General features: G+C 42.0%; 2 protein-coding genes across 2 annotated transcripts in view; both read left to right on the top strand.

Moving 5' to 3' along the window:
• The first annotated feature begins 9,128 nt into the window (after nt 1-9,128).
• Nucleotides 9,129-11,144, top strand: LOC115819728 (trichohyalin-like). The gene is made up of 3 exons (XM_030783230.1): nt 9,129-9,718; nt 9,851-9,984; nt 10,090-11,144. The coding sequence occupies exons 1-3, from the start codon at nt 9,129-9,131 to the stop codon at nt 11,142-11,144; spliced, it is 1,779 nt and encodes a 592-aa protein (XP_030639090.1).
• Nucleotides 11,145-16,966: 5,822 nt separating this feature from the next.
• The window catches only part of pear1 (platelet endothelial aggregation receptor 1), a 30,483-nt gene continuing 23,198 nt past the window's right edge, over nt 16,967-24,251 (top strand). Inside the window, exon 1 of the mRNA XM_030781764.1 lies at nt 16,967-17,008. The gene's annotated coding sequence lies outside the window, so the exon portion shown is untranslated. The remainder of the gene's footprint in view (nt 17,009-24,251) is intronic.

Genomic DNA, 24,251 nt, shown 5'->3' with positions numbered 1-24,251 from the left:
CATGCTCTCATTTCTGTAGCAGCATCACCTTCTCTCATTTCTGTAGTAGCATCATTAGAAGTGGTTATGTTTTATGGTAGATAATAGCAATCTATACCACTATGTCCCTTTGAGAAATAGCACAACTTCTGAGGTGATTAGTGACTACAAATAACTAAAGGTTAGCATGAGTGCTAACCTAGCATGCAGCTGTAATGGCAGAAGAATGCTGTATTTCCACGAAGATCTGCTTTTCTGTAGGTAACTTGTTAGGCGTATGTCTTTTCATTGTGCTGCCCTAACTAGAATTGTGAAAAAACAGACTAAAGTTGTACATATTGCACAATGATCATTCAGGATTTAAATCGAAGAGGACACTTGGGCCCAGATGTTCATTCACATCCAGGCTTTTATTTCCTTCATTTAGGTTCCATTTGTGAACATCACATAACGAAGAAAAAAAAAATCATAAAAACAAAACAGCGCCTTTTATTTTGGGGATTTACAATGTGCACATGGATGCTGGGGGTCAAATATCAGTCATGCTCTACATTTCCTGATTCACCAAGTTCTTGTAAGACTTCGTACAAAATTTGGAGCAGATACATAAAAGTATTCCTGAATACAGTGCAATGTGTTGTTGCCGCCCCTGAAGACGTGGACGAGGAGTTGGATTTTTGGAGGCATAAAAAGAACACAGCAAACTCAGGAACTATTACAGCAAACTCAGGAACTATTTACAAATATGTCCAGAAAGTCTGTGTGCCAAGCTGCTCTTCAGATCATGCCACTCTGTAGAGCACAGCTGGTCCACAACTATGCGGAGTAACACATCGCAAGATCTGCACTTGTACATCGTCTTCGTCTTGCAGCGCACACATTTCCTCCTCTGTTGAGTGGGTTTCATGTAAGGGTTGGTGGACACCTCACAAACTGGAACAGGGAAGCGTCCCTCTGGTCTCTGCTCCGGACCCTGAGGCAGAGAGGAGGATGAGGAGGACGCCTCACTTTTAGTCTCTGCAGATGTGGATGCCTGTGACTGCTCACCATCAGCAAGCACCATGCGCAACAGCTCCTTGAAGCTCTTCTGGGTGAGGGGCCTCTCCTGCCCTGCCAGTGCCATCTCTTTGTGGATGATGAAGCTGTTCACCCCTGCGATGTCAACAAAGTGGAGAAACGGCTTCACATACCAGCACCTGCTCTTCTGCGTCACGGAGAAGTATTTTATGAGAGCGTCCGACAAGTCAGCATCCTCCATGAACTTGTGTGCTCACAGGAGCCGGCACAGGGATCTGCTGGGTGGACCAGGTGCTGTTTGAATTTCTAACCCGACACCATACAGACTCTCCACTTCAGGCTTTGTGGACTGTGGAGCACAGCGTGACATCTCGTGTGTCCTTCCTCTTTACAAACAGCAGTGGATAATCTCTGATCCATCACATGTCCCCACGGTCTGCTTTTCTTGGCAGGGCACTGATGGTTGTCCTTGGGAAACCTAGCCTGGTCTCACGGGTGGTTTCACAGGCCCCAAAACTAATTCCATGCAGGTGATGGAAGAGCAGGTAGCTGAAGTAAATGTTGTCAACATACACAGTGTACCCTATGCCCAGATAGAGCACACGGAACAGGTTGACAACCGCTTCAAAGCTCAGGTCATTTCCTGATGGACTCTTTGCCTTCCCATTATAGAAACTGAAGTCACATGTTTAGCCACTGGAGCTGCTGGCCAGGACAAAGAGCTTGAACTAACTTGGTAGGCTTCTCCTTCATGTACTGCTTCATCCCAGTCCTCACCTCGGTGGCCACTATGTGTTCATCTATCGCAAGGTTCTGGCGTGGGTGGTAGTCGGCCCTGCAGGCAGTCAGGATCAGCTCCCGGAGCGGCTTGAGGCAGAAGATACCATTATACCCAGGCTGACTCAGAGCTGGTCATTCACAGCATCTGCTGCTTGGGTCACTCATGTGCAGGTATGCACTGATGGCCTCATACCGGTACCCAGGCATTACAGAGGTGGGAAACGGATGGCTGTGCAAGTGGTACTTCCTCCACATGTCCAGGGCAGCTGAGGGCTTCACCAGGCTGAGGTGGATGATGCTGCTGAGAAACCTGAGCATCTCCTCACTTACCTGTGCATTTACGTCCATCCACTGCCTCTGCATGCCCTCTGCAGTCCTCCGTTCTGCATATTTGTTGGTGCTTCAGCACAGGGTGCAAATCACATCTTTACTGAAGAACAGATGTAAGATATGAGAGGGCCTGGGGTCCTCCTGGGGCAAAACTGCAATGGAAGAGGTTGCTCATCTTCCTCCAAGGGAACATGCCATCTGTCCTTCAGTGCTGCAGGTGGTGGTGCTGCTGCGGTCATCTCTGCTGGAGCTTTACTTGCTCTGTGACCCTTGCCTCTGGCACTAGGTTGTCCTCCAGCTGAGGTGCGCGAGGAGCTTCCAGGTGGTGGAAGCAGTGGTGTGGGTGCTCTTCTCTTTGATGGAGGTGGCCTTGATATGCATCCAGTGCCTCTTGCACTAGGCTGGCCTCCAGCTGAGGTGTGAGAAGTGTCCACAGATGGGGAAAGGATAGAACTTGAAGTCCCTGGGAGTGACTCAGAGAACGTGGCGGAAGGGAAGCTGGTGGCAGTGGAGTCTCAGTGATGGGTGGATCTGCTTCACTGAAAGAAAAAAGATAGGACAACATGAACAAATGGATTAAACAGGCAACATGAGAACAAAAACAAATTGCTTCAGTGTGTCAAAGATCACAACCACCATGACACAACTTGTGCTGACATTCCCATGACTGAATTTAGCAAGCACTACACAAACAAAGCAAATGCATGCTTGATGCAAACAAAATAAATATAATGAAAGACCATTTTACTTTTTGAATATATTTTGCAACAGTTTTGATGTAATATATGCTTCATGAAAAACAGCCGTCACAAATTAGCAAGTGAGATTTAAATGGCTGTCATGTGACGTCAATTGAGGGGGCATTTAAATGCAACATCACAGTATTATGCATTCTGTCATGCACAAACGTGAATTTAGATTAATGCAGATTTCTTACGCGTAGAGGATGACATCAGTTCCATGCACGAATGCATCCTCTTCGGCAGTGTCCATGCTGGCAGCCATAGATCTGTCACTCTCAGCATCTAGCTCCTTGTCACCCCTGGACAACTTCTCATGAACCTCAGCCAAAATAAGCCTCTTCCTCGCCTTGGTGACCAGAAGTGTTTTTTAGTTTGAAAACAATCCAAAATGACTGGCACATCGCAAAAAAATGCACCAAACCAGGTCACTATTGTTCGCTCTTCAGTGCGCTCTTCAATGGCTGGCAGAGCACACAGGGAGTTGTTTTATCACCCACATTTTCTATGACAAAATCCGAAGCCATCTTGATCATTCGGAGGTGGCGTACTCCACTTGTAAACACAAGAGAAAGACATGTTGTATTCAGTATGAGGTTTATGGTGAATGGTTGCATGTGGACAGCTGAAAATTGGCATACACGTACTTATACTAGTTCTGAGTTGCAGTTTTAGATTGTGCCTTAAGAACATTCAGTGCTTTAAAATAAGATTTTGGATGCTCAGAACGAGCCTGTTTCCTGGCTTGCTAGAGGGCACTTCTGCACAAGCAAAAACCAAGTTGACCGGAAATGACGTAACAACAAACAGTAAGACATATCAGCGTTTTGGTATGGACTTCGCAAATGATACGATGCGAAAACAATAGTGTGTACGGAGAAACGTTTTTATATAAAATCTGCAATTTCAGAGAGCTTAGTGTGGACATAGCCTGAGGGACAAATGCAAAGATTTCCAATGACTGATCTCATGGTTATTTTAAAGATATGATGGTGGAAGTTATGCTACTTTTCAAAGGGACATAGTGTTATAGTACATGTTACTATACCTATGGGATCTGTCTATTGTGTGTTCTCTCGTTTCTGTAGCAGCATTGTTAGAACTGGTTATGTTTTATGGTAGATAACAGTCTATACCACTATGTCCCTTTGAGAAGTAGCACAACTTCCGAGGCGGGTCTTGAATACACCCTGTCGGAGCCCCCTTTAACCAGTTTAAGGTGTATTCACTAATTAATGGTAATCCCAGCACAGACAAAGGTGAGCATGTTCTGGATTAAGTGCCTCCACAGCTAAGGGATCTGTAGCACCATATCCTGCATGTTCTCAGTTGCTAGGACAACCTACTTGGTAGTAGAGATGGGTGTGCTGTCACAAAAGAATAACCAGCTCTAATGATGCTGCTATAAGAAAACGTGTTTGTGCTGAGATTACCATTAATTAGTGACTACAGCTAACTAACGACGAGGTTGACTGCTAATTTAACACTGGAAAAGATAAAGGTGTGCATGTTCTGGATTAAGTGCCTCCATAGCTGAGAGATCTGTAGCACCTAGTTATGTGCCGGTCGCGAACAAGTTGGCACTATGCGCCGGCTCCCATCTGAGAGCCGATTTCATTTTCTATTTTTTAAAAAAATTTTTTTTTGGTCCTGTTAATCAATAGGCTACAAGACGGAATAATAGGATTATCTTTTTGCCACACTGCTCAGCCATTGGCACTCCATTTTACACCAAACATAATGTAAAATAATGGTATTCTGGAAATTATAAAGTTTAGTAAATTTACATTGAATATTTTAAGTGATATACGTGCACATATACCAGTCATAGGTCAAAACATTGCCAAATTTGGCTGAATTATAAAAGCCAGACATGGTAGTAAATGAAGAGCTGTTTGGAAGCCAAAAGAGCCAGCTCTTATTGCTGAGCTGAGCCAAGTGATTCGGCTCACTATAAAGAGCTGGAAATCCCTTCAGTAGTAGCACCTTTCTATGTCTTTTCCAGTGTTAAGCTAGTATTCACGCTAGTCGTTAGTTAGCTGTAGTCACTAGGTCTAACAGTGCTGCAACAGAAATGAGAGAACATGCAGGAGATGGTGCCACAGGTCCTTAGCCTTAGCTATGGAGGCACTTATTTTGTCTATGGCTTCTTCAGTGATTAGCATTTGCGCTAATAGTTAGCTAGCTGTAGTCCCTAATTAATGGTAAACCCAGCGCATGTTGATGTTTATTTGTGTTGTGTATACCAAGTTATGATTCAGTGTTTGTTAATGCGAAAGCAGGAGTCAAACACATCACAATGTGGACAACCAGCTTGATGGTAGAAATGGATGTCCTTATTAGTCATATCAGTAGTAGTAGTAGGTCAGTTATTGGAAATCTTTGTATTTTTGCTCAGTTTTGTTATTGCGTACTTCACCTATGGATTGTGGAATGTTGGGACAATAGTTGCCAGGACAACCAGCTTGGTAGTAGAGATGAACGTGCTGTCAGAATAGAATAAGAATTCTATATGGCTGTGCAGGTAACATTCTAAAACTCATACCTAACCATTGCCTGCTATTATCTAGCGTAAAACATAACCAGTACTAACGATGGTGGTACAGAGATGAGAGAAGATGAAGTAGATAATGCTACAGATCCCTTAGCTATGGAGGCCCTTAATCCAGAACATGCTCACTGCAGATATGCAGGATATTGTGTCTGGTGGATCTGTGTCCGCTTGTCTCTAGCAGGCTCTCTAGGAGACCTGGATCCTGATCCAGGATCCTGAGCCTGACCAAAGCAGGCATAAAAGGTTTCAACGGAACTAGTGTCCAAAATCTAGGTCCGAGGTCCTATCTATGCACTTTTTGTGACATAATGACAGCTTGTGACAGTTTTTCTTATCATGGATAAATTATAGACCTACTGTAAATACATGCTCAAAACAATAGGCTCCAAATCCGAGACAACACCTGACAAAGCGCTGTGAAACAGAAGTGCAGAAACAGCATAAGATTTGTAAGATTTATATTTGTTTATAATTTCTATATTGTCATTTCTCAGTACCCGCTTACACTGAAATGAAATTTGTCCTCTGCGTTTAACCCATTCTATACACCAGGAGCTGCGGGCCGCTGCAGTGCAACACCCGGGGACCAACTCCAGTTCCAAATTCAGTTCACTTACTAGCTATGACATCTATGGTGTTTGACTCTTGTTAGGCTCAGGTTGTAAAACAAAGATACAAAACACTAACCTGATGACATGCCACTGCCGGGAGCAGACCATCGATGACCATTGCCACATGTTTTCGTTCCTGACAAGGCCTCTCTGCTCAGGAGAAGCCTCATGAGGCCTCTCCCCAGACAGAACCTCTCTGGTGAACGCCAGGTTTTCAATTACTGTCTGTCATGTATACGGTTTTGGAAAATGCCCTCTCTCCTCTCAGTGGCGCATGTATCGGCATGCGCTTGAAGTCCGTCCAGAGGTAGCGGAGACGTGTGTGAAGGCCACGTGTGTTCTGCGCAGTTTCCTGCAGGGAACAATCCACAGTCCCTGCTGGAGAAGCTCTGGCTGTGGCAACTGTAGGTCAAGCTACTGCCAACAACGCATTGAGAGAGGCCGTTCCAGTACGGGAAAGCTTTGCCTCATATTTTTCCACGAAAGGTGCAGTTCCCTGGCAAGACACGGCGTAGAGCAAAACTTCTTCATCCCCAAACGGCTCTTTTAAGAGCCACCCACATACCTCCATAGAAAGGCAAAATTCCAGCTCTGCCCACAAAAATTAAATATATCAAACCACATTCACTGTCTTCTTCAGGTGTTCTGTTACAAAATAAAAATTGTCAAAAGTGGTGACAAAAGAAACATTTAAGTCAATAGAACTGCACAGAGAGCATTCTGTCTTTGAAAATGTTTGTTTTTAAATTTTTCAAAATTGTAAGTAAAATTTGTGTTTGTACACTGTAGGACACCACATTAACAGCCTGCTGGGACAAGTGAAAGGAGAGGATATTGAATTAATTACGTCATTATTACGGGAAAACAAAGTTTCGTTATTTCATGGTAATGATATAAATAGCTCAGCATCTCGAAAAAGCAGAGAAAAATGACAAGTTATCATGAGAAAACAGAATCAAAATGAAAATGTAATTTGATGGCATCTTAGGGCTTCCATAATTTCTTCATTTAATGCTGCAATGATTTCCCAAATAACCTTATAGCAAAACTGTTGCATAAAAGCAATGTCAGACCTGGAGTTGTGGCAACTGCAATAATCTACTCACTGAACATCTTTCTGTGATCTGTCACTGACTTCCAGTTGATTATCATAAAGGCAGTGCCTGGGCCAAAGCCACCCCACGCTCATTTGAGCTTTGAACTTTCAGCTTTCTTGACAAGTGACGGTAAGTCTCTGTCCGTTTGTCTGTTTTTTCTATTAATTTCAATAGAGTAAGAAATAAACACGTGTCGATTACGTGTTTTTTTTTTTAATTTGCAGCTAACTCATACATTTTTTTATGATTATGCTGGGTGTGCCAGCTTTAGATTTAGATGGCACAGGCACATCCGGGCACACCGGTGGCTACGCTCATGCTTTGTTATGGCCGCCGCTGTCACTGGGCTTGTCACCCGAGTCATAACAGTAACCTATAAACTTTGAACATGTGCGCAGTAACCTCAAAAGGTTAATTTTAAATCAGATAATCTAGCGCGATCATAGCGTACTCAGAGTTTGACGAACGTTTTTCTGTGATTGAGGAACCTTTATAAAGCAAAATGCCTGATCAGCCATTGCTAAATTCCAGCTCTGTATTTACAGTAGTAGACAAAAAAGAGTAGAATATTTGCGAGAGAGGAAAGGACGGAATTTTAAACAAGGTTTTTCCCAATCCTCCGAGCATATGAAGAGGTTAACTCGTAACGTCGATGTGGTATAAATCAGAGTGTAACCTTGCAGGTAAACCAAAATAATGCTAATGTCGAGACCACCGCTACTTTTCAACGGGCAACTGAGTTGTCATAGGACGCTACTATTCTCACTAATAATTAGCGCGAGCCCTTTAAGAAAAGAAAAAAATTCTTGTTTGGCCATCATGGTCACCTGATGTGAATTACACAGTGATCTGGTCTTGAACATAAAGTTTATTACACTTATCACTATGAGGAGGTTTACATATTTATATGCTCCACGTACAGTTTAGGGAACTGTTTTTGCCCAACCCCTATAAAATAACACGACAGAAAAAGTTTTCGAAACCGCGATTAAATCCTCTCGGCCAGAGATGACCACTGCACAGCTAAAAACTGTTGCTTAGATGAGTTTGAGAAAAATGCTTGACAGATTGTAAGTTGAAAATCATGATTAAAAGTCATTTTAGTTCATCTTTAACGGAACATTTTTTATTGTATATAACTGAAAAGATATCCTCACTGGACATGAAGACCAGTAATACGCACGGCCATCCGATAGAACATTGCGTCACAGTCAACGTTGCCATTAGAAACGATTGAGCTTCTAAAATCCTCGTGCAGTCGACCACACAGTCATTCTGTTCACAGCAAAGGTGAGTGACACAACTACTTATAACTGTTAATTGTGTTGTTTTATACAGTGTTTTTGTAGCTTGTATGAAATAATAATAATAACAATACTAGTAATAGCAGTAGTAATAATAATAAAAAAAATAGTAATAACAATATGTCTATAATAATATCCATGGTGGCAAAGACAAACTAATGAAAAATTAACATGAGGCTTAAATGGAGAAGGACATATGAGGAGATGGAAACAATATTACAGAGGTTAAACTTTCCTGTATATGTAATTATTACAACAGCACGTTTTTCAGAGTGTGTCTTTTGTTTGTTAGCTAATGACTTGTAACCTGTAAAAAAATATCTACAACATGTTGGAAGCCATTGGATTATAGTACATTGTTACTGTGTAATGTTTACTATTTTTTTGAAGGGGACATGTGAGGCAATTAAAACTGAGCTGCTTTGTGAGGGATTTAGACCTCCCCAAAAATCCCTTGGATAATTCACTATTTTGTATCAGAGTCAGATATCAGTTCCTTACCTGGTCGTAAAAATGATCAAAGTAACACAATAGAGGTTAATACCAATGAAATAAACTTAAATCCAATCTTTTCACATTACAAACTAATATCAATATCAAATGAGCAGTTTGCAATGCGATAATTCACCATGTCAGTTTCATCACCATAACGTATTGAAACACTGTATTTTAAATTTCAGAGCAATATTGTTAAATCAAGAAGGTACCTAAGCACGATGGAAGAAAATAACAGTATCATCACTATGGAAGAAGAGGTTGAATCCAACTGTCAAAATTTAGAGAGGTGGATGAGACATAATGAGGAGCAGAAACAGAGAGAGGAGCAGAGGCAGCAAAAGGAGGAACACACAGCTATAACTCTAACACTTCTCCAGGACGAGGTGTGGAGAAGAGAGGAGGCAATCCTGCTTCGGCAGGAGGAGGTACGGAAAGATTTGGAACGCCTGCGACAGAGGGAGACGTACGCGCTGGCATCTGCTGAGGAGAGAACGAGAGAGGAGGCACCGAGTAGGCAGGAGGAGGAGGAGAGGATGAGAGACATGGAACGTCTGAGACAAAAAGAGAGACAGATGGTAGAGGCTAATAAGGAGAGAAGGATGAAGGCAGAGAGGTTAAGAGAAGAGGAGAGACGGGGAGATCTGGAACGCCTGCGACAGAGAACGTACATGCTGGCATCTGCTGAGGAGAGAAAGAGAGAGGAGGCACTGCGTAGGCAGGAGGAGTGGATGAGAGACATAGAACGCCTGAGACAAAAGGAAAGACGGATGGTAGAAGCTGCGAAGGAGAGAAAGAGAAAGGCAGAGAGGTTAATAGAAGAGGGGAGACAGAGAACAGAAAAGGAAAGGGAGAGAGAGATGGAGGAGAGACGGATCAATGAGGAGAGACACAGAAGGGAGACGAGAGCACGTGAAATAGAGAAGGTGATGGAAGAAATAAGGATTACAGAGGAACTGCTTCTGAAAGAGACAAAAAGGCTTCGAGCGTTGGAGGAGGACGATTTGGAACGCCTGCGACAGAAAGAGATGTACAGACTGGCATCTGCTGAGGAGAGAAAGAGAGAGGAAACACTGCGTAGGCAGGAGGAGAGGATCAGAGACATAGAACATCTGAGACAAAAAGAGAGACAGAGGGCAGAATCTGACAACGAGAGAAAGATAAAGGCAGAGAGGTTAAGAGAAGAGGAGAGACAGAGAAAGGAGATGAAAGGGAGAGAAATAGAGAAGGAGAAGGAAGAAATGAGAATCAGAGAGAAACTGCTGCTGGAAGAGAAAGAACGGCTTAGAGCATCGGTGGAGGACGTACAACAATGGAAAGAAAGACTGATTAAAGAAACAGACATATTGTTACAGATGGAGGCAACATCAGCAAGCATTAAGGCACGCACAGAAGAAAAGGTGAAGAACAGAAATGGAAAGTTGAAGAAGAAGGTGAGGTTTGAAGACGAGAAAATTTCAGACAGCTCCTCAGACTCAGAATCAGAGGAGGAGGCGTCCAAGGCTCCCAAAAGGAAGACTGGGTATAAAAGCAGGGGCAGGGACACAGAACCTGAAGACCAGGAGAGTTGCGCTCCCAGTAAGAAGATGGAGGAAAAGACTGCAGTAGAGCTCAAAACCACCACTTTGGAGGAAAAAACTGTGGCTACAGACACAGATAGCCCATGGGACTCCGACTCTGACACAGAGCAGAGCTTTAAGAATGAAGGGCACAAGCAAAGAGAGGCACTGACAACACAAAAGGCAATTGCAATGGAAGGAAAGCAAAATAAAGCAGGCACTCAGGGTGAGGACTTGGATAGCCCTTGGGATTCGGATCCAGAGGCGGAGCAAAATGAAAACAACGAGGCCAACATTAGGAGCATGGCAGAGGGCAGGAAAGCAGGTGCTCCGGTTGAAAGCGAAAGCTCTGGGAACCCCGGGGCTGCTGAATCCGAGGAGACGCCGAGAAAAGCAGTGGGACAGAAGAAGGGAAACAAGAAGGAGAAAACGGTGAAGGAAGAGAAGAAAGCAAATGAAAAGATGAAACATCTAAAAGATGAGGAGGAGACGCGAAGAAAAGCAGAAGGGAGACACAAACAAATAGAGAAGAACGTCCAACAAATAAAGGAGCCAGAAGAGGAGAAGCAGGAGAGAGCAGACAAAAAGGCCAAAAAACCCAAGGGCGCAGTGGGACGCTTCATCAGTGCCTTCAGAAAAGCCTTCAGACGAGCTTTCCATCTGGACTCAAAACAATGAAGAGAAGCGGAGCTCCAAACAATGGTGTCAGCACTGGAACAGGAACAGTGTGAGGAAGAGCAATGGTCTGAGTTCTAATGGTGGCTCAGGTGCAAAGCAGGGCCTGCATTACATTACATAACAATACGTAACGAGTTGGAATGTTTTGTAGTAGGCCTACTTGTTCTTAGAGGAACATCTTTACAGTCATGCTTATGAAGAATCTTCCTCCCTGCCTCCTCCTTTATGTTTCATCTGTGGAGCACATTACCATGATCACCGCACTGCACAGGAAGTGGCATGCCTCCAGAACTGCAGTCTTACCATCTGATTAATCTATCTGGATGGTGAACTTTAAACAAAAAAACCCCACCTTCTACAGCCGTTTGTCATTGTCTGCCCAATGCTTTCCCAATGTCTCTCTGTATCTCAGTTTCTCTCGTAAGTTTGCACCAAACAGCAGATTTCTCTTCAACTTCAGCAGACTCGTCCAATGCTGACACGCTGTTTCATGACTCAAATGTCTCTGACAGCTGAGGTTACTGGCTGCACTCCCCCAGCAGCTGGACAAAATGTAACTCCTGACTATTTGAGCTCCTCTGTAATGCTGTGTCCCTCCAACATCTTCCCCGTTCTGCAGCGGACTGCAAAGATGGCATCTGAAAGACAGGTAGTGAGAGAGCAGAGTTTAACACCTGAACAAGCCTGATTTAGAATGAATAACCCTTACAATAATATGCCCTGTTAGGATCAAACTAAGTTTAAGCATTATTTGGGGTTCTGACCATCCATTTTGGTACATTCCCATTTGATTATAATTGCTACAGTTCCTTTCTTGAAAGCTCCTGCTCCTGGAAATTGACCTTAGCACCTAAGGGGTCTGTATACATTTTAAGGTTTACTAAAGTGAATGACTGTTGTGTTTTTTTTCTGTCCTCCAGATTCCCTTTGCACCAATCAGCGTCCTCCTAAGAACTCAGCAAATGGTGGATACATCCATGGTATTTTTTTTTTTTTTACCCTCCTCCGCCATGCTAACTCACTCATCATCTGACTCCTCCCACACCAACTCAGTCTGGCTCCTCCCATGCCAAATCACTCATCATCTGGCTCCTCCCATGCCAACTCTCTCATCATGATCTGATTCCTCCCACCCTGACGAATTCTTCATCATCTTAATCCTCAGATGGTAACTCACTGCATCATCATCATAATCATCATCTGACTGCTCCTATGCAGACTGACCGATCACCTGGCTCTTCCAACGGTGATATACTCTCCTGATTTCCCCCATGCTGCCTCCCTCCACCGACCACACTGCCTGGATTGCCTTCAGTTAGATGAGCACCTGGTTCCTGACCCATCTCCCAAGGTCTCAAACTCTAACAGTATAGTGCCTCTTTCCTGACCTCTACATCATCCAGACCTCCTCAGTTACTTTCAGGCAGCCGTATTTGAGCCCTGTTCCCTTATTTTTCTCCACAGTTACAGTGCAGTCAAATGAAACATCAGTCACATCAAGTTCCTGTTCCAGGCAGAAAAACGAGCAATCCACAGAGAGTGGCGACAGGTAAGTTCCATATAGGGCATGTGTGTTTTTCATCTTGCCTGTATGTGGATCTGTGGTCTGTACTCTTATTCTTCTTTTTTGTAACCAATGATAACTTGCAATGTTGGGTTTCAGTAGGACTCTCCCTCAAAGTGGAAGAGCCTGAGCTAGGCCAACATACAACCCAGAGCTTGACGTAGGAGCATGTGTCAGTCTCATAAAATGAAAGTCCCATCCCTTTACTACCACACACTTTACTGTGTTTCATCTGACTTGCTGTTCTGTTGCCTTTTAACAGATACCAAAGGGAATTCCACCTCTGCTGCTGACGATTACTTGACTGCCTCTACGACCATGCCACCTTTCATACCAATTCCAGTAAAAACATTATGATTTCAAGAGCCTTCAGCAGTTGAGTTTCTACACCGTAAATATCTTTTTTCTATGTGCCGGCCAGAGGAGGATGGGCTCCCCCGTTGAGTTTTTCCTTGCCATTGTGGGCTTGGGTTTGCTTACTGGGGGTTTGGGCACTTATCTCCGTAAAGCTGCTTTGAGACAATTTTTAATGGTAAAAAGCACTATACTTAAAAAAAAAAAAAAAAACTTAAACTGGAGCTTGAATCTGATTCTAGCTATCAGCCTAACAGATTATAACACAGAACATAACATATTATTTTGAATAAGAAAATAAATATGTTCATCAATAATACTGTTTTGGCTTTTGTTTTTGGTTCATTTGGTGTCCTGAATGAAATATACAACTATCTCTAAGGAATGCAGTTATAACCTTACGTATCAGTATCATATCTAAGTATTATACATATTGTTATGTTATGACTCTGTCGTCCTCTGCACCATGCAAAGAGAATGGTCTCCTGAAGCTCTTTCCAACCGGCTTTGGCTGAGCCACACATGTAACATAAAATATCACAAAGGGATAATCATTTTCATCGCTGCCTAATCAAACAAAAAAAATGCTCAATAATGTTAGCCTCACACGCACAAGAATTTTGCATCTCCACTACCAACCCCCGATTTCAAATCGAAATTTAATCTAATGAAATTTGAAGTTGGTTAACAAGTAATCGTGGTTTTCATTCCCGTCACTACTGTCTTTGATTGATCTACTGTATGTCCAACCACTACACACAACATTTTCCCCCATAACATCCCCTTTAAAATGGGGCTAATCTATTAGAGTCAAGATCATATGCTTCTCAACCTGATACATTCAGAGATGGTTCTTTCAACCAACAGTCCTGTGGCCCTGGACATGTGATAAGGGTTTTTATTGATGATTTGGCAGTCAGATGAGGGGTCATGATGCTAATCCAGCACAGTGGATCAGGAACACTTTAGAGTTTTGGATATTCAACTAGTGTACAATTGTGTTATAATCTGTATGACAATGCTCTAAGCAAGCAAAGTATTTGTACTACTATGTCAGATAGATAAGAAGAAAGATCATAATAATAGTAATAATAACAGTAATAATAATAATAATAATAATAATAATAAAATATTTATCAGCTTTACCCATACATTGTAATGCACGCTGTGTGAAGTTGACAACAGAGGGTCAGCTCAGTAGTTTCTGTTTTAATGTGCGATGGGGGTGTGTCTCCCCTGCTATGTGATTCAGTTGTGTTTGATTTATGTTTAGGGGCAAACTTTAAGACATTTGTTTTCCTCAAAATTCACTTAATGTTGAAAAATGAACTAAAAGAATAATTAATGCTTCTTTTTCAGACTGCTTCTATTTCAACCACCAGAGGTCGCCCTTACAAACTATCTCCAGAATACTCAGGTCCCTATGCCTTGCTATATTCAAACACACACACACACACACAAGATCATACACTTACTCCCTTATTAGTGTTTTTAAAGGCTATAATATGGGCTCATTATTACTCTTACTAGGGTTTTTATGCTCTGGGACAGACAGTTTTTCAATTAAGCATTTGGATTTCTAGGTTCTGTATTTTTCACCAGAATCTCTTGTGTTCAGTAGCATTGACACACTTTGCTAATCATGGATTACTGCACTGAAGTAAACACTAAAAAGTAAAAATCCAAAGACTTTTTTTTTTTCTTACCAGTGCTGCGTTTCCTGGGTGTAGTGTAATGTTACTGATACTATTATCTCATCATTAAACGACATCGGATAAAGCAGCATCTTTGTGATTTTAATACTGATATAGAGCTGTTTTCATTTGGTCAGACTATGGGAGTGGCTCACTGATATTCTGAACTTCAAATAATAAACAGTCGTATATATAGATCTATTGAAAAAAAAACATCCTTGAATTTCCCGAGACCCTGATTTCTTCTTCTTTCTTTCTTTCTTTCTTTCTTTCTTTCTTCTCTTTTTTTCTTTCAAGCACCAGAGGGCGTCCTTACAAAATGCATGATAAAAAAAAAAAATCTTAAGTCAGATGATGTTACACTTTGTGCATTCTGTTTAGGTCTGGAAAGGAGAGAGAGAGAAGAAAAGTTCTGGGAAAGAGCTCATTTTAAATTTTACAGAAGAGTTCAGAAGAAGCATGGTTAAGGTATTTACAAGATCAACAATTATTTAACAGACCATATTTCCTAAAGTCCAACAGAAAGAGCCATCTGGGACTGGGACTGCAGTGCAAATCCCCCCCCCCCCCCCCCCCAAAAAAAAAATCTTAAATGTAATTTCCTATGGAGGAATAATAATAATAATCCTAAAACACAAATTTAACTTCTCTCTGCAAAACGTAAACACCACCACCAAACCAGACAGGAATCAGACAGGACTTCGGTGGGTTTCCATGCTGAACGGAAACTATTTTTTCCTTTGGCTCTTGGTTTCCTCAGTGTGAGGATGTGTGTGCTATTAACCAGCCATACGTGTGCTATTTATCTGTTCATACAGGGACGGGTAGGAATAACACACGGCCTGAAGCAGCCCTTATCACCCCGCGCCTACTGTGTGTCAGGAAACCATTCTCCTAATGCCAAGCACTCCCTGTTCTGGGCACGCTTAGTTCCATCTTCTCTAACCAAGGGTGTTATTTTGGTCCTGACATTTTGAAATAACACAAACAATTCGGGCATCTTTTTCGTCAGATACACAATTTCCTCGTGATAGGTTAACAGAAACAGCTTTACAGGGTACGGTGACCCTAAAAAAATACTTCACAGTTTCTCTCATTGTCTTACTGATGGAAATACGATTTTTGTGAATATGGCTGTTAGCCACGTTGCAGTGTTTAAGTGTTACTTTAAAATACGCTACTATGAAACAATGAAAAAAATCAAATTCCAACTTAAAACATTTTTACAACCTCCGCGCAACCACCGGTTTGTACCAAGGTCCGCAGGTCATACTAGAATTCAGCAGGTTTATTTATTCACTGGTTAGAATGATTTCGGCCTAACGGAACGATAGAACCGGCAGGATTGAACTGATTCACAACTCTGGCTAGGTCTAAGGTGGTTCATGTTTGTTTCTGTTGATGAGTTATACTTGCTGGTCCAAGCTGCCAAGTCACGGCACGGCTCAGCAATATCCAACATCATTGCTTCTGATAAGCAATTCTGGTCGGCAGAAGGTGAATTAATTAAACACAAAATGAATCGTCTTTAATTGCCGTCCTTCTGCCCTCCACTGTCCTACTCTTGTTAAATCCATCACAAACACAAAGATTGCCCAGCCAGAGACATTAGAGTGAGACAGTGCAACAACTGTCAGGTTAAAAAGAACCCTTTCTTGAGGAGGTGCATACGCTTAAGGGTAAATGTCCCAGGTTTTGCCCTAAATTATCTCTGAGAGTTAGGTGTGGGCCCATTTAAATGCGAAATGGAATGACACTAAGTAAATGAACAGTAACAAATTTTGTGTGCTCACAACTTCTTTCAATTAAAACAGTATTAAGGCGGCACTTGAAAAAAATTGTGCGTCTGCAAAGTTTTAGAAAGAAACAATGGGATTGTGTTGTACCGTTAACTGGTGTCCTGCTGAAATAACTGCATTTAGAAAATAAGCGTCTCGCTATTCCGTGTTCCTTCTCTCTCCTCCTTCAGTGCCAGTGCGTGGTTGCTGTCGCCTATTCGCTCACTGTGCCGTCCTGTTGTTAGTCAGTCAGTCAGTCAAAGGCACGCGAAGTTGGTACATCTCTGCCGAAGGCTCTAAGTTAAGAACAGTACTTGGTCTCCGGCGGAATTTACATTTAACTGAGCTATTTAGGAAGTATCCTCATCCTCATATCTGTCTATTGGAAAAGTTCGTTGAGTTGACTTCTTTGTGGATCGTAATATCAGAGACCAGTGTGGAATAGCTGAAGTCAAATGCTCTCCTTGAAAGACGGTAAGGCATATGTTTTATTGTAACGCAATTAAATTGTTCTTTACGGATTATGAGGTATGCAATAATTTAGTCGAAAAATGGCACTATCCCCACGTCAAGAAGGGACATCGAATCGCTTTTTTCATCTTTTGATGGCTATCTTACTGTGTTCCCCATATTCAAGAGAATTTACTTCTTCTTCGACCTAATTACTAAGTCTGACCTACTTCACGAGATCAACTTTGTAAACTCTTTACGTGAGAGCAACACATCACGGTGAAAGTAAGCCTACAGTCATCTAAGTAATCACAAGAAACCCATTAAACGGAAATAAACGAATCGTTTTGCCGATCGTTGCATGATTTTACTTCATGTGCTGGTTGGAAACGAAAATGCTGATCATAAAATTATAGATTCAGAGGTTTCCGGAATTTTGTCACTTGAATGGAACGTTGTAGATCTACTTTTTTAAGACACTATTTTCTTGTCAAAGAAAAGTACTTTGTTGGCTGCAGTTCAATTTAAAGGTAATACCAGCTGTTTGAATCGTTCCAGCAGTTGGAAAACAGCAGAGAGCAGGGAATCAAATAAACAGATGTGAGGTTATCAAATAAATGTTTTTTTTTCTCTCTCTCTCTTCGCCTCCCCCATTTGTATTTTGAGGTGTACTACTGAATTTTATATATATTTCAAGTAACAGTTTTAGTGTTTGTCTTTAAATGGGAAAAGCAAATGAATTCTGATTGGAGACTATTTCTGAATTTTAAGTATATCCAGCAATGAAGGGCACCGCCTTAAAACAATAAATGAGATGTATTAACAAGTCAAATTGACTATTCAGTACGCTGGCCACTTGCAAACCTCAGTCAAGTCCAGTGTCCCTATCTCACTATCAACAGGCCACTGGCAGTACTCCAGTGGAGACTACAAAGGAAGCCCAAGGGAGTAGCTCTGTTGTTGTTTCCTCACACCAAGGGAACTGGCTCAGTAGTGATGGGTTTTTTTATCACTTGATTATGAGTGTTTGGGTTTCTGGAGATCTTAATTGACCGTGAGAGCCTGTCAGAATGCCTGTGAAACCGTCGAATAATGGAAGAATGGTGTGAAAGACAGTAGTTTTCTTATAGTTTTGGAACATCATGAGAACTTAAAAGGAGTTTCTGTCTTTGGTGAGTTCAAAGTGTTCTTCCTCTGCCGTCAGTCCAGTGAGGTTTTTGAAACAAACCACATCACTGTCACTGCCCAGACAGCAAAGATCAGAGTCTGTGCTCAGCTTTGTCTGTGGTTCCACGTCTCTGTCAGAATGAAATGGGAGAGAAAAAGGATGGACCCCAAAAAAGTTTCGTTTTGCGCTAAATCAGGGGGTTCCAAAAAACCCCGGGTTATCAAAACCCTGGAGAGCCCAAGGTCATGCTGCTTTTCTCGTCAACCAACCTACATGTAGTCTCTGATTGGCTGAACAGCACATCTAGTTAAGAGATGAAATAAAAAAAAAAAATAAAATAAAAAAAAACAGCAGGGCCACGGTTCTTCAGGGCTGAATTTGTGACACCCCTGCTCTAAATGTAGTTTTTGAATCACAATATTTGTTGATTGGAATTTTATTTTAAAAAGTAAGTATAGTGGAGATGAGCCAATTGGGGGCAGTGCCACAGGTAAGTAAATCTCCCGACTTCAAAAGGTGCCCTGCCAGTTGGGCCGTGGATTGAGACCATTAATTCATTTATTAGAGTATCTGATCCCTTACCTCCACGTCAGCAGTTAAAATCCAGCTGAAGGCAAATCCATTTTATATCTGGTGAACGAAGTGAATTTTATGGTTTTGTGAGAATGACAATAATTGGCTTGATTCTCTTTAAATTGAGCAATGCTAAAAGCCCTTAAATTACCGGTTCACTGTTATGGATCTATAACCTACCGTGTAAAAAAAAAAAAAAAAAAAAAAAATCAGACCTGTGTGGAAAAGATCTGTCTCTGATTTCCACAGTAATAAAGTCGAACACCTTTAGCTAATCACAGGAGCTGGGCAGGCTTGTGAATGAGGGTCACTTGGAAGTCAATACCTGCCAATAATAGCACATTAAACACAGCATCTGGGCAGCAGAGATACGATAACCAATTTTCACTGCAGACGCTTTTCACTTTGGCAGCGTCCTGCTGGGTTTCTTACCCCGAACGGGCACAGTGGGTAACCTCTGCTCATTTGTCAGTAACTCATGGCCTTTGTGAAACTTTCAGTGTCAGTCTGTATCTGAAAATATTTTTCAAAGTTATTTAAGAGACAAAAGGATGAAAAGCCAACAGTCGTGCGAGCGAGCGAGCGAATTACAATTTTGTCTTAACGAGGACCAGTCTTTGGTACTCCAGCCCCAAATGCAACGAGGGTGGAAAAACCAGCAAAAACAAAAACGACGACAACAACGACAGCAGAAAAAAAAGACGTAGTGGTGCATTTAAACGCTGTGACTTTGTTTCACGTCTTTACCGCTGCCTTATATAACACATGTGTTCCGCAGCCAGGCAGATAATTTAGAGCAGATTTGGAGTCAAGTCAAGCAGTGAGGTTTGAGGCTGACTTCCCCCCCTCCACCCCCTCGTCCCCTCTCTTCTCTTCTCTTCTCTTCTCTTCATCTCTGCCGTGTTGCGTGAATTGTCAACAGAGGCTCTGATGGGGGAGCACACCGCCATTAGCCCCCTGAGAAAAGAGCTGGATGGGAAGTAGTGACCACACATTATTTGGACTGTGGTGATCGTCTTTCCTGCTGCCCTCTCGTTTGGCTGATTTTGATTGGCGGCCGTGGATACAGATCCGCAGCGCTCTGGAGACATGAGCAATTAGAATAAGGGAAAGGGGGAGCCCCTGGTCTCTGCGCAGAGTGAGTCTTTGCAAGCAGAGTGGAACAAAGAGAAATCTGATACACACAGGGTGAAATATTGAACCAGCTGATGTATGACACAAAATAGAAAAGTGTTTTTTTTTGTGGGTTTCTTTTTTTTTTTTTACCTTTTTGTACTCTACTGCAAATTAACGTTTTTTGTTAATCAGGTTTTTAAAACTGTACTTGAAGAGAATTATATCGGTTTTGTGTGTGAAGAGAAGTAAAGGCTGTTTTTATTCGGTTACCTATACTTTTTAAATTTCATTGTAATTTTAAAGTTTTCATTTTAACTGAGGATTTAAAAGAGGTTTTGTGAGGTGAATAAATCGCTTTGTTTTCCTTGACCTTAGGAAGGAGTGTTTTCATTAAAAACTGGCTCATTTCAAACCACCCATCTGAGTGTACTCCACTGATACTGTTCAACACTGACTTCAACCCTGAAGCAATTAAACACTGTCCTCCCTTGCTGCTAAATACTCCTCGACCCAGGTCAAGCAATAGAGTGGAGAATTAATCAAGAATCAGGGGGTTATCTCAAATGGAAATGAAATAAATCAGTGACATCTCCCCAAAATTTTATCTCTCTTGCTGTATCACCATGGAGAACATATAAATATTAATATAAGCAAGGTAGACTGAATCTCCCAGGGAGTAGAAATGAGAGAGCTGGCTTTGCGCAGTATCTGGTTGGTAGAATTTTCACCACTCTTGAACTCATGCATGCATATGTGTGTGTGTGTGTGTGTGTGTGTATGCACACAAGTCCATGTACATGTGTGTTTATTAGCTAAGGGAAAAGGACAAAGGAATGTAGATTTTCTCTCAAGATGTTTCCTTTTGTTTGTGCCCGGGAACTCCCTGGTGCAGAGTGAGAGAGGGAGAGAGACAGAGAGAAAGAGAGAGAGAGAGAAAGAGAGAGGGAGAGAGAGAGAGAGAGAGAGAGAGAGAGAGAGAGGGAGAATGGGGGTCTGGATGGACATGGCTGGTCTGACTGTATGTTCTCAGGACTGGACAGGACTGTGCTTTGTGTTAGGTCTGATTATCTTCATGACCGTTCTAAGAACATTAAACGACCCTTACATTTGCACTGTGTTTACTATTGACGGGATAAGTGCGTTGATCATTTCTAACAAAAGAGGTGGTCAGTGAGTCTACACGATTAACTGAGACATCGTCATGTAAAAAAATGCAGTTGACATCATGCTCCAAAACTTGAGGAGCAGAAAACGTATGCATTCCATTTCCACTTAAGTGATGTCATAGGATGATAAAAAAAACCCTTTTAATTCTTAATACAGGAAAATCCCATTCATTTGTTAGAATATTCTTTGCTTCCTTGGGGGGTGTCTGTTCTTCTCCATCCTTCTTCACTTCCTTGGTTCATTCACTTGTTTTGTCCAGGACATCCTCTATGCTGAGCATATGGCAGGTTGTGTTTAGTTACCCTTTTTCTCTTCCTGTTTTTTCTTTTCTTACTATCTGAGGGCAGGCGGCAAAGTTTGACACTCAGAAATTGTCAAGGTCATACCAACCTGCTGAAGCACTTACTTATTGATCAAAACAACTATTGTTTTAGGCACTAACTTGACACACATTCAGTAATACTAATAATAATGATAATAATAATAATAATAATAAATAACTAACTAAATAGATGAACAAAAAGAAGAAGATGAGAATTTGTTAGTTGTATTTCCAGGTCAGACACTGACCTCAGGCGCTTTTTGGCCTTTCTTGCTGGAATATTTGAAATGCATATTTAAACCTTCGGAGAGAGGTTTTGATATTCTTAATTCTTTGGAAGTGATTTTCGTTTCCTGCTCTGCTTATTTTGAAACATCTGCAGTTTATTTTATTTTTATGCGACTTAAACTGTAATGCTATTTGTTCCAATGCAGCTACCCCATTAACACATTAATATGTAAGTCAAGAGTTAAGTTTCTACAAAAGCATTGTAGGGAAAAGTGAGGAAAGCAAAAGTGTTTGCCAGGAGTCACCTTGAGGGTAGACAAAGTGCATCTTTTTTTTTTCTTTCTTTCTTTCTTTTTTTTCATCAAGACCTTTTACCTCCAGATGCTCAGATCGAGGCACATCTGGCAAATGTTTTTTTTTTTTTTTTTTTCCTTTCTGTGTAAAAACGCGATAAAATGATCACATTAATAAAGTCCAGGTTTCCTCCTCTCTCTCCAGAAGGCTTTTTGCAGTGCGGCAGTGCCTGTAAATCACTGGGTTTTAACGGAGAAGAATGTCCTGGCAGACCCTGGACTTCCTCTAGAGAAATGACTGAGACTTTTGGGGTGGGGGGGGGTTGGGCGGTGGGGAGGGATACCTTCCCTGTTGTATTACTACCCAACGGACACCTCAAGGCACATTTCCCCGAACCCCACTTAGGTAGATGCAGACAAACACAGGGGCTCTCCGACACAGACCGTTAGAGCAGTTTAGAGGTAGACAGAGAAATGAATGGAACAAATTCCTAATATATCCACACCTGTCACCGCGACGATTATATAATGTCCAAACATGCAGGATATGAATAGCAGTCAGCGTTACATCAGCGGCGAGTTTCACCGTATCCCCACACATCTGTATACTGGGCCCAGGGTGCGCATGGTCCTAACATACAGACACACAGGCCCATAAATAAAATGGGGGGGGGGGGGGGTTGCTGTAAAGGAAAGCCCCACATGGGACATCTTTACTATACTCAACGCAGACAACACTGTCCAGACTCATCCAATAAAACAAAAACAAAACCAAAAAAAAAGCTCCCCATATTAAAGAACCTCAACCAACCCCAAATGAGTTTGAGCTCATATTAGTGCCGGCATATAAACTTGCCAGCCAAGAATTCTTTTGATTGGATCCAGATGCACTGGAACCGTAGCCTACGTTATCTCAGATTAAGTTTGTTTCTCAAGGGTCCGTAACAAAAAAAAAAAAAAAAAAGAGCAAAGAAGCCATTTTAAATCTGCATTAATCTGGACAGGCACACAAAAGGCCATTAGACTCCCTGTGAGCGTGCGGCCATTGAGTTAGAGAGCCACGTTTCATCAGCAGCTGGAGCTGAAGGATCTGGCAGGCTGCGAGGTTTTGGAGCAGCACTCCTTTGGGTCCTGTTGGGACCACAGCACTGCTTTAGTGGGACACGTGTGCTCTAACTGCAGGCCCTGCCTCCTGAGGACCTGCTTGCAAGATCAAGCCAGCAAAACCTCAGTCAGAAAAATCTGCAATCCATTTGAGCCCAGGAGGAGCTGAGGGACACACTGGAGACCCACGTTGTAGAAGCGCTCGTGTGTGTGTGTGTGTGTGTGAGTGTGTGTGTGTGTGTGTGTTTGTGTTTGCATATGCCAATGGGATGTGTGTGTGTGTGTGTGTGTGTGTGTGTATGTGTGGGCCGGGGGGTAGGGGGGGGGGTACTGTGACGACTCACTTGGCCATTTTTCGTGACATGCACATGCGCATTAGTTTAGCATTTCCTTTAATCTGCTCACCGTTTCCTTCTCTGAGGAAATCCAACTCAGACATGGAATCAACGCTGAGCTGCGCTTTTGGTCGTCGGTGGCTTAATGATTCGTTTATTTATGATTGACATACAGTTAAGCCTACAAGACTGTAACACACAGACCAAATGTGAAGTATAGAGACTTAATGCTTAATATGTTGTCATGGTGTTAACTTTGTGATTTATGCGTGGACATTTTTTGACTTAAGGTTCAGACAGGGATTAATATAACAAAATAAAGCAGAACCAAGAAAATAACATGTAAAGTGAAACCAGATTGTGTGTGTGTGTGCGTGTGCATGTGCATGTGTGTTTGTGTGTGTGTGCGTGTGTGTGTGTGTTTGTGTGTGCATGTTTGTGTGTGTGCGAGTGTTTTTAAATGAATATTTCCCTGAAAGAACTCGTATGAACTTTCCTCTCCCAGTTCTGTATGTTTGGAAGAGCACTGGAAACAAACAAACATAGCTGAGTGGGGCATAACGTAACTGAAATACTATGAGAATGTCATTTGGGATGTGATCTAATCTGGCCACTCTGTCAAAAAACAGAATATCCATCTCTATTCTCCAGCATATGACACAAGCTATGATGAATGAGCAGTCAGAGCACTGTTCAAAGTACATTTTTAACTTCTCTCTCTCTCTCTCTCTCTCTCTCTCTCTCTTCTGTTTGCATAGAACTTTAGTACGTTTGCCAATTCTCCAAAACAAAGGAAATTAAAAGCAGAACTTTTTTTTTCTGTTTAAAACTAGAGATCTCTTGGCATATGAATGATACTCTACAAATCTGTACTCACCTGAAAACCTTATGGCACCAGTGTTCTGCTCAGTCTACCTGTTGTCTGGAGCTAGGCACAATTTACTGAGAGCTATTGATTGCT

This window comes from Chanos chanos, chromosome 8 (assembly GCF_902362185.1).
Source record: "Chanos chanos chromosome 8, fChaCha1.1, whole genome shotgun sequence".
In the NCBI taxonomy this organism is placed as follows: domain Eukaryota; kingdom Metazoa; phylum Chordata; class Actinopteri; order Gonorynchiformes; family Chanidae; genus Chanos; species Chanos chanos.
The sequence above is the reverse complement of the archived record's forward strand: the minus strand, read 5'-3'. Positions and strand labels throughout refer to the sequence as shown.

Excerpts from the sequence above, each read along its gene's own strand:
- LOC115819728 (XM_030783230.1), top strand. The coding sequence starts at position 9,129 with ATGGAAGAAAATAACAGTATCATCACTATGGAAGAAGAGGTTGAATCC. Across the intron at positions 9,719-9,850 it reads AGAAAGAGAAAGGCAGAGAG|GATTACAGAGGAACTGCTTC; the intron begins GTTAATAGAAGA and ends GGAAGAAATAAG. Across the intron at positions 9,985-10,089 it reads AAAGAGAGAGGAAACACTGC|AAGAGGAGAGACAGAGAAAG; the intron begins GTAGGCAGGAGG and ends AGAGGTTAAGAG.